Source organism: Nelumbo lutea, chromosome 1, assembly GCF_056320005.1.
Source record: "Nelumbo lutea isolate HS-2025 chromosome 1, American lotus-T2T, whole genome shotgun sequence".
Lineage (NCBI taxonomy): Eukaryota > Viridiplantae > Streptophyta > Magnoliopsida > Proteales > Nelumbonaceae > Nelumbo > Nelumbo lutea.
Window position 1 is genome coordinate 114,262,398 of NC_142684.1, and position 17,688 is coordinate 114,280,085.

General features: G+C 36.8%; 1 protein-coding gene, 1 long non-coding RNA gene and 1 other non-coding gene across 3 annotated transcripts; all 3 read left to right on the forward strand.

The window, feature by feature from the left end:
• Positions 1-592: 592 nt before the first annotated feature.
• LOC148876899 (small nucleolar RNA R71) lies at positions 593-699 on the forward strand. Its single transcript, XR_016106303.1, has one exon. It is a non-coding gene; the product is annotated as a small nucleolar RNA R71 (small nucleolar RNA).
• Positions 700-8,740: 8,041 nt separating this feature from the next.
• Positions 8,741-12,818, forward strand: LOC148876900 (uncharacterized). The gene is made up of 4 exons (XR_016102273.1): positions 8,741-9,177; positions 9,487-9,549; positions 11,160-11,248; positions 11,346-12,818. It is a non-coding gene; the product is annotated as an uncharacterized LOC148876900 (long non-coding RNA).
• Positions 12,819-16,461: 3,643 nt separating this feature from the next.
• Positions 16,462-17,514, forward strand: LOC148876901 (uncharacterized). The gene is made up of 2 exons (XM_088968243.1): positions 16,462-17,248; positions 17,350-17,514. The coding sequence occupies exons 1-2, from the start codon at positions 16,462-16,464 to the stop codon at positions 17,376-17,378; spliced, it is 816 nt and encodes a 271-aa protein (XP_088824369.1). The 3' UTR covers positions 17,379-17,514.
• The last annotated feature ends 174 nt before the right edge of the window (positions 17,515-17,688 follow it).

Sequence of the window (17,688 nt, forward strand, 5' to 3'; positions counted from 1 at the left end):
ATTAGGTATCATTCTCTCCCATTCCTTTTGGTTCAGATCTGGTTCAGTTTAAGGTTCAAGATTTATCCTTGAAAATGTGATTTTCTAAATAGGGAATGTGATTCCCAGTTGAAGGGAGAGAAAAATTTTTTAAATTCGCCCCTTATTCCGCAATCTTTGGGCGTCCATGTGATGGATCTCTCAACCCTTCACATATTTCATTGGCGGTTGCCCCAGAAAACCACCTATTGCATTCACGTGCTCAATGGGCTCCTCTTGAAGAGTTGGGCACATATCTGTTGGATGCCCTACTACCGAACAAATTCCACAAGCCTTCACCATTTGCATATTACCTGCAGCCAATTGACAAACAAGAGAAGTTAGACTCACAATTTGTTGTTCAATGGAAGAGAGATTTACCTCATTAACATGCTTTGAAGGAGGGTTAAGCCTAGAGCCGAATTGTTGAGAATTGGCTGCCATATTTGCAATCAAGTTTCTCGCGGCTTCGGGAGTTTTATCCACTAAAGCTCCTCCACTAGCAACATCAATAATGCTCCTATTAGTAGGTTGAAGACCCTCATAGAAATACTAGATGAGTAGTTGCTCACTTATTTGATGATGGGGGCAACTTGCACATAATTTTTTAAAATGTTCCCAGTATTCATGTAAGGACTCCCCTTTGTATTGCCTTACACTACAAATTTCTTTTCTAATATTGGCCGCCCTTGAAGCTGGGAAATATTTCTCCAAAAATAGCTTCTTCATCTTGTTTCATGTGGTAATACTCCCGGAGGGTAGATAATAGAGCCAATCCTTAGCCGAATCCTTCAAAGAAAACGGAAAGGCTCTTAATTTAATTTGTTCTTCAGTCACCCCCGTGGGTTTCATACTCGTGCATACCACATGAAAAGTGGGCAAGAGATGTATCAGTCCATATTTTAATTCAAAAGTAGCATCAGCATTTAAAGCAGGAAATGTTATGCATAAGGGTTGTTGATTCAAATCAGGGGCGGCAAGCTCTTTTAGAGTTTGATTTCTAGCCATGATTTCCTCATCTCTCAAATCAGAACCGCTAACAGATAGGGAATCAAAACCTAGATTGTTCTCTTCAGAATGACTCTGAGCTTCCCTCCTTAACTTGCGCAAAGTTCCCTCTATTTCTGGATCGTACTGCAAATCATCTTGCTTAGAAAATCGAGTTACAGGCATAAATCAAGGAAACCCTAATAAACCATGAACAACATATCATAAAAAAAATCTAAAGTGATGAAAATAAATAAATGAATAAATAAATAAGACAAAAAATATTCTATGCTAAAACAGAAACAATCAAAGTGGTCTCTATTTTTTTTTCAAAAGTTTCAAGAACGAAACAATGATCACAATAAGCACAAAAACCGATTAGAAAAACTCCCAGGCAGTGGCACCAAAATTTGGCGTGCTATTGTAGGCATCCAAAAATAAAACCTATACTCCTAAAAATAAATGCAGTAGTGCGAGTAAGAATTGTTCCCATAGAGAGTATCTACCCTAGTTTGTGTGCTGCGTGAACAAGGATGGAGGGGGGTTTGTATGTAACGAAAATCAGAATTAAAAAGAAAGAAAACCAAATTAGAAGCAATGCAATTCAAGGTACTAAAATTAATCAAAAGAACGAGTCTTGGTCTAAGTCAACATCCACCATCAGAATTTCACTACTGCTTATCGATGCAAAGATATATCAATTCAGAATTTGAATAATCATCGTAGGAATTATTTTCCTGTATCTCCCTAATCATAGTTAATCAGAAAACAAGCGATCCTCTTAACCCTTACTACTGAACAATCCCTAAACAAGCATTAAAGATTTAATTCAGCAGTAGTCTTAAGCATTAGAGATCAATGAAGCTAAACAACAAAAGTATAAGCGGTTGCATTTAATTCAGTCTAGTGTTCTTCCTAAGATATAACAATTTTTGACGCAGAAAATCATTAAATCCTAGTTGCTTCACAGATTAGAGGGATCAAACAATTATGAATCTAATATCTAACCTAACAGTAAATTGCAATGAATAATAAACTACTAGGTCTCCTAGCAATCAGACAAAACAATCATAAACATGAACATAGAAGAACATTTGATGTTCAAAGCATAAATCAAACAATAAAAATCAAATTAGATCTCACAGTTTTGTTGATTCTGAGGCTTCTATTTCCTTCGACCAAATATCAGAATCTAGCCATGCATAGTCATGGTGAAAACTCAATAAAGAATTGGAGAGGAAGAAAAGAGGGGTGGCAGCCTACGTCTAATTGTTTTCTTTCTTGTTTTTCCTCTTCTTTTCTTTCTCTCTACTTCCCTCAAGAGAAGCCTACAAAATCTCCTAAAATTTCTCTCTAGATAACGGTCTCCAAGTCTGACTTATCAAGAAAAAATTCAAAAATATGATAAAACAAAGTTCTCATGTAAGTGAGAGAGTGGTGATTTCGCATATAAAAACTTACAGGCTAAGGAACGTTTTCAGCACGTCAGTAGTGCAGTTACAGCTACTTAGGGCCCGATTTTGACCTCGATTCATTTAGTATATATCAAAACTCAAAACATAAAAGTTGTAAAGGTTTTCCTTATGGTTCCAACGCATCTTGAATTATCTCAATCGGAGTTTGGATGAGAGAGTTATACCCAAACTATGATGCAATGCCGAAACTGTCCAAAATTACCCGATTAGCTTAGTTTTTCACTTAACGTCTCCATTTGTGCCTTAAATCAAAATATAAGAATAATGAGTCCATTTAAGCACTAAATAAGTATAAAAGACTAAACATTAAGGGAAAAAATATGATATTTTGCATTCTCATCAACCGGTGACGTTTTACACTGATTCGAAACTCAACCTTAGTGGATGAATATAAAATATATTTTTTAAAGAGCCATATTAATGTTTTAAGACCCAAAACTGGAACCATTTTGGCAATCAGATTCCAGGTCAGTGGTTCGACCATCTGGTTCAAATGGATCAGCCTGATAAAATTTAAAACAAAAAATAAAAAATAAAAACGACCAAAAATTATAATCAGGATTGAATAGATCAACAGTTTGATTACTTAGGATAGTGGGACACTAATCAAGAACGGTTTTTAGTAAACTAACGATTTAGGGGTGGAATGGAACTTATTGCTGGCCAATATCTTGGCTAAATGGTCCAACTATCCATCCTCCATCCCCTTACCCCCCAACCCTAGTGGCGATAGCCGATAGGATTTGATCCTATGTCTCCGCTAGACGAATCAGAGTTTTTACCAACTAGGGGTGCCCATAGTTCGATTAATCAAACCATAGGTATTTTTCTTTTTCAAATCAAATCAAATCGGTCTTATTGGTTCTTCTATTTCTTTGAACCAGTTTTATCGGTTTTTTTATTTCTACAAACCGAAACTGAACCGATACCACTGATTAATTGATTTATCAGTTTTGGTTTTTTACTAGTTCGATTCTTTCATTTTTCGGCTTTTTATATTTATAATATATATATATATATGTATGTGTGTGTGTGTGTGCAATAATATAGTATAAATAATAAATGATGTACAAATATATATGTATAATATTATATTATAAATATTATAAATAGATCATTGTAAATATATAATGAATATATGTTTGTATATAATATATAGATAATATATGTGACATATATTAAAAATATATATAATTAACATATAAATAAATATATATATATATATATATATATCGGTTGATTCAGTTAACTGCTACTTTTTTCTAGGTTAACCAAAAACCAAACAAGTCCTTCGGTTTTTTAAAAATACCGAACCAAAACCAAACTAATCGATTCGGTTAACCACATTTTCCGATTCAGTTTTCTCGATCCAGTTTTTCCCTTTTTTATGGACACCCCTACTACCAACTAAGGCACCATAAAATTCAAGGGCAAAGTAATCTGTCTATATGGAACCTCCTTAAAAACTTATTTATAAAAAAACAAAATAATAAGCTATTTAATTCAGCCACTACAGTTGTAATCAAACTGATTCTTGGGCATTGTCTAAACCTGTATCTTAGACTGATGGCCCATTTCAAGGTTTTAAACATCGACCCAGAACTAAAACAGTTCTGGCCATCGATTTCTGGGTTGACCGCTTGAATGCATGGCTCATTCTAACTTAGAAAATAAAAATAATTAAAATAAAAATAGTCAAAAACAGTTGAATAGATCAAATAGGTCAATGGTTCAATATGGATGAAACAGTACCAATTGCGTGGACAATTCCCGGGCCAAATACTCTGACCATCCGGGTCAATGAACAGTTCTATTAATGCGTTCTATAATCTATCTATTACTACAGCAGGATACTTAACTTGCGTGGGATCCACCCATAAAACGTAAAGTGGTTCTCTATGTTTTATGTCTATTGCTTGTATCAGATGCAAGGTATGTGTATCCCCACCTGCTATCGTATAAGGAGGATACCTGACTTCAATAAGACTATCTTCACTAAAAGATTGGTATATTACAAGTAGAACCGAAGATGATTTGAACTCCAAATAATTTTTATTTGATTGTAAAAAATCAAAATTGGAAGATATATTGGCTGACCATGAAAAGAAAGTGAGGATAATTAAAATTCCTTTTTTATCTCTTCGGTTTGCATTATTTACATTATGTTTGGGTGAAGGCAATAACTGATTAAAATAAATCAAATCAGAAGTTTACATTTAATATATAATAACAATTATATATTATTATATACTTATAATTTATATAATATATAATAATATTATATATAATATATAAATATATATATATAATATAAATAGTATATATGGGTTATGCTGGCACACAGGCCGCGGGCAACACGACCCACTTGGTGGTGCTGTTCCAACCCAGCCCGTAAACCTAAAACCCTAGGCCCAATATGGCGCGTACCATTGTGCCGGGCTTGGCATGGCCCGTGTGCCATCCAATTTACACCTCGACCCTCAGTGCCCTCACCCTACGAGTGATCATGGGCCAGGCTAGAATTGAAGTATTTGGCCCAAGTCCGGCCCGAAAATTTGTGATCTAATCCAAGCTAGGCTTAACATACAAACCTAGGCCCGACTAGAATTTTTATGTTGGACCAAGCTAATAAAAAAATAAAATAAAATAAAAACACCCCTAACTCACCAAGACCTTTGGGCATCAAAGATGGTTATTAAATGGTCATGGTGCTAACAACATGGTTTTCGAACTGCCATTAACCCAAACTGTTGGGCTATTCGGCTTGGTAACTATCCAAGCAACTGGTTATGTTTTACCCCAAACCTGGTCTTTGGCCAAAAACAATTGAATTGGTCAATAACATGTTTACCCGAGTGGTCAAAAATTTTGACCCATTCAACGGTTTTGACCATTTTTTATTTTAATTATTTAATTATTATATTTTTGTCAGAATATGCCATCCATTTGAACCAAATGGTTGAACCATCATCCTAGAAACTAGTGGCGAGAATGATTCCGGTTTTAGGTCTTTTTTTAAAATATTAGCTAACAATCTGTAAACTCGTTAAATAGGATAGATAGATCAATCGTACAGGTTGATGAACTATTAACCGAATCCTTTTTTTTTTCTTTGGAAACTTGACATGTTAAAGACAATATTTTAAGATTCGACCCATGTCAAATGGTTGAAGTTGAACCATGAAAATCAAGAACCATGGTCTTTCCAGTCTTGGTTAAATGGATAGACAAACCGCCTAGTTAATTGGTAAAATTAGGACCTAAAGAGCCTTCCAGGGTTTTACTTTGATTCGAGTTTTATAATATAAGGCTCCATTTAGTTTGTGGGAAGATTTGGATTGGATGGGCTGGGATAAAAAAGTGTGAAAATTTTACTTCCCATTGTTTGATTATGCAAGGGAAAATAGTGGGAATTGGGATTGGATTACTACTACTCAATAGTCCCAAGATTCCCAACAGGTCCAACTCAACATTGGGTTGAAAATAGTGAGGGCACATATCACAGATAGTAGGGGTGAGCAAGAAAAACTGAACCAATTGAAAAAACCAACTGAAACTGAACCGATCAATTCAGTTTTGGTTTGGTATTTAAAAAAAAACCAAAGGTATTGGTTCAGTTTCGGTTAAACAAAATAGAAAACTGGCGGTTATTTGAACTGATCGGTATACATATATTTATATATATTTATGTATATTTATGTATATTATATATATATCATATTTTATATTTTCTATACATTATAAATCAATAAATATGCATTATACATAAATATATATATTTAAAATATATAATATATTATTTATTATATATTTTATTAATATATTATATACTGTATAATATTATATAATTATAATTTATATAATATATAGTAATATTATATATAATATATAATATATATAAATAGTATATATGGGTCATGCTGGCACATAGGCCGCGGGCGACACGACCCACTTGGTGGTGCTGTGCCAACCCAACCCGCGAACCTAAAACCCTAGGTCCAATATGGCGCAAACCATTGTGCCAGGCCTGGCATGGCCCGTGTGCCATCTGGTTTACACCTCTACCCTTAGTGCCCTCACCCTACGAGTGACCATGGGCCAGGCTAGAATTGAAGTATTTGGCCCAAGTCCAGCCCGAAAATTTGTGATCTGATCCAAGCCAAGCCTAACATACAAACCTAGGCTCGACTAGAATTTTTATGCTGGACTGAGCTAATAAAAAATAAAATAAAATAAAAACACCCCTAACTCACCAAGACCTTTGGGCATCAAAGATGGTTATTAAATGGTCATGGTGCTTATAACATGGTTTTTGAATTGCCATTAACTCAAACTATTGGACTATTTGGCTTGGGAACTATCCAAGCAACTGGTTATGTTTTACCCCAAACCTGGTCCTTGACCAAAAACAATTGAATTTGTTAATGACATGTTTACCCGAGGGTAAAAAATTTTGACCCATTCAATGGTTTTGACCATTTTTTATTTTAATTATTTAATTATTATTTTTTTGTCAGAATATGCCATCCGTTTGAACCAAATGGTTGAACCATCATCCTAGAAACTGGTGGCAAGAATGATTCTGGTTTTGGGTCATTTTTTTTAAACATTAGCTAACAATTTGTAAACTCGTTAAATGGGATAGATAGATCAATTGTATAGGTTGATGAACTATTAACCGAATCCTTTTTTTTTTCTTTGGTAACTTGACATGTTAAAGACAATATTTTAAGATTCGACCCATGTCAAATTGTTGAAGTTGAACCATGAAAATCAAGAACCGTGGTCTTTCTAGTCCTGGTTAAGTGGACAGACAAACCGCCTAGTTAATTGGTAAAATTAGGGCCAAGAGAGCCTTCCAGGGTTTTACTCTGATCCGAGTCTTATAATATAAGGCTCTGTTTAGTTTGTGGGAAGATTTGGATTGGATGGGCTGGGATGAAAAAGTGTGAAAATTTTATTTCCCATCGTTTGATTATGCAAGGAAAAATATTGGGAATTGGGATTGGATTGCTACTACTCAATAGTCCCAAGATTCCCAACAGTCCAGGTCCAGCTCAACATTGGGTTGAAAATAGTGAGGGCACATATCACAGATAGTAGGGGTGAGCAAGAAAAACTGAACCAATTGAAAAAACCAACTGAAACTGAACCGATCAGTTCAGTTTTGGTTTGGTATTTAAAAAAACCAAAGGTACCGGTTCAATTTTGGTTAAACCAAATAGAAAACTAGCAGTTAACCGAACTGATCGGTATACATATATATATATATATATTGATATATATATATATTATGCATATTTTATGTATATTATATATATATCATATTTTATATTTTCTATACATTATAAATCAATAAATATGCATTATATATAAATATATATATTTAAAATATATAATATATTATTTATTATTTAAATTTGATATTTTACATATATTTCTAGTGTTTTTATATATTTATATATTTTTATAATATATATTATAAATAATAAAAAACCGATGAACCGATCGATTGACTTCAGTTCAGTTTTGGCTACCGGTAACCCTAGTTCAGTTTCAAAAATAAGTCCACGATTCGGATAATCAAACCGTTAGCACCCCTAACTGACAATGGATTAACTGTAGTTTTGTTTTTTGTTTATTTATTTATTTATTTTTTTATAATGGTTAATTGTTAGTCTTAAAGGTTTTCATTTTCAAGACTGTTGAGAGTGATTTGTGGAACCTAAGGAATATCATTCAATACTATTGCGAGCTCAAAGAGAAGAGCCCGAAGAGAATCATCTACAAGCATATTTATCGAGAAGCAAATCAAGCTGTGAATCGGGTGGCTCACCATTTGTTATACTGATTTATGGGGACGTGCTACCCTTACTTTTATTATAAAAAAAGGGTTATCATTTTCAGCCCGGGCTACCCAAAAATTCTGGGTTTTGGGGCAGATATTTCAAACTCGGCCCAGCCTTGCCCATGACAAAACAAAAGCAGAAGGAAGTTGGAGGAAAGTGGACAAATGTACTTTATTACGAGTATACGTGTTCATTCACTGAACATTGATAGCTGATTAGGAGGGAAGAGTACAAGTGGTTGGACATAAGGACAAAAAGCATTGATGCAGGTTGATTTCCTGATATCGATATTTGATACATCGATTCTTAATGACCGTCCGTGTCTCACGACTCTCTTCGGGAGGGTCCCACTCGATCTCTCTCTCTCTCTCTTTACGACTTGCTTTTCCTGCTCTCGACAGCTCTCGATGATGGCGGATTCAAATGCAATGCTGCAACTCTTATCTACCTCTTCCTTACTCCTTTTTTAAGGTCTTTTGAGTGTTGGAGCTATTCTTCTACTCTCCTTTAATGGCTATCTGCAGCTCTCTTTCTCTTCTTCCTTCGTCTAGGTTCTCCTCAATTCAGCTTGTCCCTCACAAAGTTTGTAACCTTTCATCTGTTTCATCTACCGCCAGCACCGTAAGTTACATTGCTGGCTCTCTAACTGGTTTGAAATCCCAAACCGAGAGGAGAATGTCCGAGCGGAGATTTTCGAACGACGATGTTACTGCAGATCTCGTTGGAGGAGAGCCGGTGTGCTGCTTCATCCGACATCGTTGCCAGGATCATACGGCATCGGAGATCTAGGTGAAGAGGTCTTTCGCTTCTTGGATTGGCTTCACGAAGCTGGTTGCACCATTTGGCAGGTCTTTGCTTCTACTTTCAGTTAATCAATTTTGAATTTTGCAATGCTTTATCTTTTTCTCTTTTCTGCTTTTAATTTTAATGCTATTGTTTTTTCCTGGCCTTCATGGCTAGCAAGGATGTCTTACTTCATTCATAGGAAACTCGAGTTAAAACTCAATTTATTTAAATTGTGCAAATTAATAGCGAATTGCATACTGAAATAGTCTTCATATACTTTTGAGTCAATTTTGGTTTTTGTTTGCTTATAATTCCTTTTCAGAGCTTGTTTTTTCCCCGATATTTAATTCAGAGTGGCTGCATATCTGCAGGTTCTCCCACTTGTCCCACCAGGAAGGAAGGCTAATGAAGAAGGATCACCCTACGCTGGGCAGGTGAAATTTAGATTCATAAGTAGACTGTTTAACTAGAATTTAAGCATCATTGCACTTGGAATGTTTTTCTTAGACAAACAATTATTATTATGGTCAATTGGTGGAAGAGTGGTGATCATTCATGGGGAATGGGCAGTAAGGACATGCGCTTTTATGGAAACTGTGATTTATTAAAAGGAAAAGTCAAAGGGAGGGGCAGGGAAAAAGGGATTGAGTTCAGACTCCAAAATGAATGGAATGGGCTGATAAGGATTAAGGAGCTATGATCACTTAACAGCCAAGGGATTGTTAAGTGTTACGTTCCAGGGCTCCTGTAAATTTGCATTTGGGTTGTTTTATGGGTTTTCCTTTGTTTTTGGTGGTTGGAGTAGCTTGTGATGAATTAATATTCATTTTTTCATGTAGGTATCTCATGCTTGTTCTGCTTGCTTGATTTATTTTCTTATTGTTTTGAGAGGCTTAGGGGTTCCAGGTGGTTTGGGTGGTATTTTCTCATTTCTTTTTGTTAGTTGCCTGTAAATGGTGGCTGGTATTTTTTTTTGAATTGTGTTTTATAGGGTGGTATTTTCTCATTTCTTTGCTTTTGTTTTTATACTCCCTGACTCCCTGTATATCTATTCTTTTATTTATACATCTACACTTGTTATAGCTACTACTGATACTACTACTGTTCTAGGGGTACCTAGCTAGATGGATGTTTGGACCCAATGTCTTTATAGTTCCCTTCACATGGCAGAAAACTAACCACTGGGGGCTAAAAACAAAGACTTCTGCAAAGAATTTATTTCAAATTTTGATGCTAAGTTTTGGAAGCTTGTCAGGAGCAAAATAGGATGCAAGAAAGTAAACTGCATGGTTGGCTGCCCACTGAAAATGTAAAACCTCAATGAAGATAAAGGAAAAATGATCATGGAAATAGCTCATTTGTAATTTTATAGTTAATATTACTTTTATATTGTATCCATATTGGATGATGAGGGCTTGAAACATACCATCAGATAAGTGCTATCTGGGAGATCTCTTGGAAAAAAAAGTTTACCTGATGGTGCTAATCATTTGATGAACTCCATACTCTTTGACATTTTGGAAAGAGAAAACAAGATGGTGATTGGTTCAAAAAGAGTGTGTGGATTGGGTGGCTAGTTTCTCCCAAATTGTTTGATTATCGTGTACCAAACCTTATTTGTTGGACCTGTCCAATGATCACTCTCAACCTTTATGTATGTGTCTCATGTAGTCACATGTTGCATGTAGAAAAACTCTTTTTGGAAAATGTCCAACTATTAATCATGTAAAACAAGGAATTTAGTGTACCAAATCTTATTGGTTGGACCTGTCCAATGATTAGTCTCAACCTTTACGTATGTGTCTCATGTAGTCATGTGTAGCATGTAGGAAAACTGTTTTGGAAAATGTCCAACTATTAATCATGTAAAACAAGGAATTTAATGTACCGAGTCTTATTGGTTGGACCTGTCCAGTGATCAGTCTCAACCTTTATGTATGTGTCTCACGTAGTCATGTGTAGCATGTAGGAAACTCTTTTAGAAAATGTCCAACTATTAATCATGTAAAACACGGAATTTAGAGTTTTCGATGATTACCTGTAGGATGCAAATTGTGGTAACACCCTTCTGATTTCTCTTGAAGAGTTGGTCATGGATGGCTTGCTGATGAAGGATGAGCTTCCAGAACCAATGTAAGATTTTTTTTGTTTGTTTCTTTCCAGTAGCTTATCATATATGATTGACAAGCTTAATTAGGTTCTCTCGTGTATGTACAAACATATTCTTTAGGGATGCTGAGCATGTCAATTTCTCAACTGTTGCTAAAAAAATGGACCTTATGATAGCAAAGGTAAACTGTGGGAAAGTATCGTACTCTTCTTAGAGCTTACTGTATGGTTCTAAATTATGTGATGTATGAGATAGGCTACCTTATTTAATATGGTTGTCATTTATTTGTCGGTACTCTTGATGTTTGCTTCAATGGCAGTACTGCATACTTTATATGTTAATTCTTAGGCCTTTCCTCTTTATATGCTTTAGAAACTGTAAAATAATACTTACGATATTTTGCTCAAAATAATGGAGATCTGATTTTGTCTTACCATGCACAACAGCTATTGATAAGTATTTTAGGGGAATGAACAGAGGTGAACATAGGCAACATGACAAATGCTCAGGGTGTTGCCACATTATAATACTTTGATTTGTTTGTTTATTTGACAGACGTCTATTTTGGTTTTGCCATTGCTACTTTATTTGTTCATTTTTAACATTTTAGGTTGTGTTCACATAATATTTTGTACTTTTTCTATGGAGAAAGAAACAGCAGTCCTTTGGATTTTGTGTTTCTGCTGAAGAACTTATTTCTTTATTTTTATTTTCAAGTAAAAAATAAATGATAGGAAATAAGAAGATATATCAATTGGAAGAAGTGTTAGGAAACACCTTGTGCTTGAACAGAAACTCCACAGGTTATAAGAGAGAAATGCATATGACAAAGAAAATAAAAGTTTCTATAAAATATAGTGTGCAAGACCCAAAAAAATCCAAGTATGTATGTGGTGGAAGCCTATGTTGTAAAATGTCTATAGAAAGTAGTATAATACTTCCTTGCTTGTTTTATTGTCTATGGGACCTCTTTCCATCCTTGCTTCAATGCTATCTTGAGTCTTAAGGTTTCTCATGCCATTTGCTTTGATATCTTTAAATGTTTCTTCTATATGCTTTGCTCCAGAAGAATCATTTTGATTGGTTATTCCATTATTTTGCTCATTCCTCAATTCAGACCAGTCCATATTTATTGGAAACACAAAGAAAAGATCTTATAAACCATGATTGCGTTCTTTTGGTCAAATGTCTATTTATTGAATATAAAATATAAATACTGAGAGAAATTCCAAATGAAATGTTGGGAGAAATTCAAACATGCAAGCATAATATAATGAAAATAAAAAAAGCATAAAAAAAGTATATCAGGGTTCTATCTCATCTCCATGTTATACTAGACCTTGTCCTAGGAGGCAACTGAGCTTGTAAGCCCCACTAAAATAATTTTAGGCCCTGTGTTTTTGGATTTCTCCCTAGATTCTCATTACATGATTTTTCTTCCAGAGTCTTTTTTGTAGGAAAATGAGCTTTCTTCCGGAATTTACTACATCTTAGGTAGACACTGTTAGACAGTTTTGTATGCCCTTAGCTTCAATCAAAATTGATGTACTTTATAAGTTTATTGTAAATGAATAAAAGTGCATATTTGATTCATGTTCCCTTGGTATGTTTTTGTGTAATACCCTTAAACTGGACACTTATTGAGACTCGTGTTAGTTAAGAAAGTTCACAGCCAGTGGGTCGGTCTGGGGAGACCTATCCTGACAAGGTTGACACTGTGGTGCCACCAAGTCGGTTGGGGTGGCTTGTCTCAGCTACCGGGGTGAGACCCTAGACACATACAGTGTGGGATTAATTGAATATTTGAACTGGACCAGATTTCCAGTATTGCCCTGAACCTTGGAGATTGATGGGCAAAACTGGAAAATTACACCTGACCCCTAGACTCGATTATGATACTGCACTAGGTGTCGGATCGGGCTGTCTTTTATGTACCAATCAGTGAGATCCTTAGCGGGGGTCAAAATCTGGGTATGTTGGGACAATCCGAGAATTCATCTGAGTGGGTGATCATAGTGACAGGATCAGCCCCTTTGTCAGACAAAGGTAATGATCGGGGATGCACTCTCACTGTTGGAAACCAAGACTGCCGGCAGCCGATTTCAACCGTTGAAATTTGTTTTGCAAAGTATATTGTATATGAGATATAAAAGTATATATATTATGGTTTCTAAAATGTTTGCAAAAGGTTTTAATTCCCGAGATCCATATAAGTGGAGAGTGCAACACTGTTCCTTGCAGCCGAGGGAAAGGTCCTCTCTTGTCGGGGTAGTGTATGATCATTAAGGGCTAAGAGGTTAAGTGTAAGACCATTGAGGATAATAACTGATGGGCTAATCTTGCATCTGCCCACAGTCCCTGGGTGTTACAAGGTGACTTGGCCCAGGGACCACTTAGGGTAAGTGTTGGGCCCATAGAGACCATTTGATGGGTTTCAGGGAGTGCACTGTCTTTAACAGTGTATTCGACCAGGCCTTGTAACAAAGGCTGGGCCGAACCCATGTGGCTGATGTGTAGATCAATGCTTGGGTCCCACGCCATACAAGGAAGCCCAACTAGGCAGCAGTTAGGAAGTTAAGTGAGCACATAAGCTTAATGGGCCTAAAGCCCATTTCGAACTGGGCCATTTATTTAGTTAATTAAAGGGGCGAATTCTGAGATGGATTAGAAGATAGGATAGGGTCTTAATCCTATCCACTCAGAGAGTCCAGATCTGAATGTGATTTAGATCTAGAAACCTCCTAATGGGATTAGGATAAAGCTAATCTAATCTGCAGATAAGATAAGGGTTTATCCTTATCACTAGAAGAGAAGGCTGATCCAAATATGATTTGGATAAGCACCTCCTAATGGGATTAGGAGCTGATCTTTTAAGTTAACAAAAAGAAGGAGGGGACGACAGCCTTGAGAGAGACTAACTAGCAACACATAAGATCCTCTTTAGTGCTGAAATCAAGAAGAGAGAATTCTGCAGCCTGCGAATACTCTCTTGCCGCCTCCCTGCTCTTGCTGCCCTGTTTACCAGTTCGATCTCTAGCTGTGGGAGAAGTCAAGATTGGATCTTGACATCAGTTCTTTGAGAAAGGATTGAAAAGGAAGCTGTGCTAACGTTCCATCCTACTGTTTCTTGCGAATGACAGACTTCTTGGAGAAGAACACTGCTGATTCTGCTCCATCCTACACTGCGCCATCTTCAGTGGGAGCAGTCTTTGGATCCTTCCTTGGGCGTGAACACCTTCGTTGGGAGATATTACTTCTCCGTATCAGGTATTATTCTCTCTCATTCCTTTTGGTTCAGATCTGGTTCAGTTTAAGGTTCAAGATTGATCCTTGAAAATATGATTTTCTAAATAGGGAATGTGATTCCTAGTTGAAGGGAGAGAAAAATTTTTGAAATTCGCCCCTTATTCCGCAATCTTTGGGGGTCCATGGGATGGATCTCTCATCCTTTCAGTGGTATCAGAGCCATCGTTCAAATCTTGAACCATTCTGTTTCAGATCTGAACCTACGCAATTAGGGAGAAGGCGTTCTACCCAATTTGCGCAGATTTGGTTTTTGGGAAATTTGTTCCCAAAACAGATGGGCAAATAATCTGAAATTAATTTTAAATAAATCTGATTATTATTTAGAATTGTTCTTTATAATTTTCTTGATTTATGGTCTGTTCGTACAAGAGGAGATCGATTTCTTGGTTTGCGCAAGGAACCTGCGATTTTGCAGTTCTTGATTTATTTTGGGTCTGTAAATAATTTTTTTTTATTTTCTAGACTCAATGTATAGGTATTCGATCTGATGTAATTATTAATAGAAATAGGATTTCTATTTATTTTTATTTTGGATCGAAGTTGGCGGCACAGAGAAGGAGATTTCGCAGATAATAGAAATGCTATCTGCGATTTGCAGTTTGTGAAACTGTATTCTGTGATCTAACCTCTGTTTTGCAGGAAGGATTGTGCGAACAACCCTATTTGACTGATTCTTGTTTTTCCTTTTATCAGTATTTAATTTCAGATTATTTTCATGAATTAAGGATTTAATTAAAAATCAAACCCTAGACCCATTCGAACTAAGATTGGTTCAAAACTGTTTGGACCAATACTAGGGTTTAATCAAGGCTGAAAGTCAGCCCTAATTTCCCACTAATGGGCCTAAGGATTGATATTTAATTAAATGGTTAATTCGGCCCAGCCTGTAAAGGCCCAGTTTTAAACAGTTAAAACTGCAAAAGCCCATTTTAAAGGATAAAGCTATATGGGCCGAACTAGGTAACCCTAATTCAGCCCATATACCTAGATAATATTAATGGTTAATATTATGGAATTTTTAACGGGCTTCCAACGGGCCTTACAGATAATTAATTGATTGGATCAATTTATCCCTGCATGTGATGTATGGATGTGTGATGTGCTGCGTACATGGGCCATAAGTACTTGGCCCATGCTCATTCGACAGTGGCTCTTGCGCACACCATGGCTGAATGCACATCATTGCCATGGTGTCCCTTTTGGTCATTGGATGACTTCCCTCAGTGGTGGGCCCCACACCTCATCAAGAGGTTGCGTACGGAAACCTAGCCGATTTAAGTCCCACTGAAATCTGGCTTTATGAAAGTCAGTGGGAGCCACTTTGGTTTGACCTAAATCAAATTAGGGCGTAATTTTGTTCCCTCCAGCTAATATGAGTGCGTGTGATAGGGAGATTCATATGATGAACTCTCTAATGGCCTTCCATCATTAGCATGAGGATGGGTCCTTCAGTAATGAGGAAACGCACCAGAAAATGGGCTATCCATTTGCTGTTGGGCTTGTCTGAGTGTTTCATAAGATGATAGGGGCATCATAGACCGATGTGGGAGGGGCTTCACCAGAAAATGGGAACTCTCTCACGGTACCTTGGCGTTCATGAATATGATGGGTAAGCACTCACTGGACAGAAAGGTTTACCTGAAAATGGCTCTGAACCTTGTCTGACAGAGGCCAAAGGGAAAACTCATATGATGAGTGGATGTGATCCTTCACAGAAAGGTGGTGGGGTTATGCAGCTGAAATAGTTGGCTCCATGCACCCTATGTGATTTCCCACATTTCCAGAGATAACCCATAATCTTCATCACTGAGAGAGGAGGGAAATCTCAGAGACGAATAAATGGAAATGGATCGTAGATTAAAATCCATATCTATGAAATGAACATGAATCAAATTAGGTTGTGGACTGATGTTTGCTCTTTTATCAGAAAATGGCAAACGGATCTTTTGCAAAACTGCTTGATGACAACAAGTTGAAGGGCCCAAACTATGTTGACTGGTACAGGAACCTTATGCTGGTCCTAACTTCTAAAAAGCTGGACAAAGTGGCAAAGAATCCTGCCCCGGAGCGTCCGGGTGATAGGGCTTCTGAGGCCCGAAGGAGAGACTATCAAGAATGGGAGGAGAAAAACTCCCTTGCTCGGTGTTACATCATTGCCTCCTTAGACAACCCGATACAGAGGCAGTTCGATCAGATCGAATTTGCCAAAGACATATTGGACAGTCTCAGGACAATGTATGAAGAGCATAATCGTTCTACTCGACAAAAGGTCTTGAAACAGTTCATGACCGCTCAAATGTCCAAGGGCCAAAAAGTTCACGACGATTGTCTTCGGATGATGGGATACATCAACGAACTGGAGGCTCTTGGATCCGAGCTGGACCTTGCAACCCAGATAGATGCTATCCTTAACTCTTTGCCTCCTTCCTTTAATCCGTTCATCATGAATTATAACATGAACAAGCTGAATGTCAGCTTACAAGAGCTCAGCAATATGTTGCAAAGAGCTGAAGAACTTATTAGAAAGGATGAGCCTGTAGCCATGCTTGTTGAAGCTGGCAAGACAGGCAAGAGAAAGAGGAAGGCAAAGAAGCCTCAGAAGAAAGCCACTAAGAGCAAGAAGCAGAAGAAAGACAAAGCATCGGATGCCTGTCACTTCTGCAAGAAGACCGGCCATTGGAAAAGGAATTGTTCTGCCTACCTAGAATCCAAGAAAGGTAATTTCGAAACTTGTGTTATAGAAACCAATTTGTTGGTAGCTTCTGCATCCTGGTGTATTGACTCTGAGGCTTCAACTCATGCTTGTAACTCACTACAGGGGTTCAAGGTAAGCAGAAGGCTGAGTGAAAGAGAAGTCACACTCTTCTTGAGGACTACTGCAACTGTTGCAGCCGTGGCCATAGGAACCGTGGAATTAATTTTTAGAGAATGAACAACTGTACTAAAGACTGTCTTTATGTGCAAAATTTAAGGAGAAATTTGATTTCTATCTCAAAACTGTGTGCAGATGGTTATTCTGTCTTCTTTAGTAATACGATTACTATTAAAAGAAACATCAGATTCACCGCATACGGGGAACTGGAGAATGGTCTCTATGTTCTACATCCTTCTCTAGAAACTAACATAACCGCAACTACGTCGGCTGAAATCCCTAAGA

What these genes read in the sequence shown, in the direction of transcription:
- LOC148876901 (XM_088968243.1), top strand. Translation starts at nt 16,462, where the DNA reads ATGGCAAACGGATCTTTTGCAAAACTGCTTGATGACAACAAGTTGAAG. An exon ending in CTACCTAGAATCCAAGAAAG is followed by an intron (nt 17,249 to 17,349) that starts GTAATTTCGAAA and finishes AACTCACTACAG; the next exon opens with GGGTTCAAGGTAAGCAGAAG.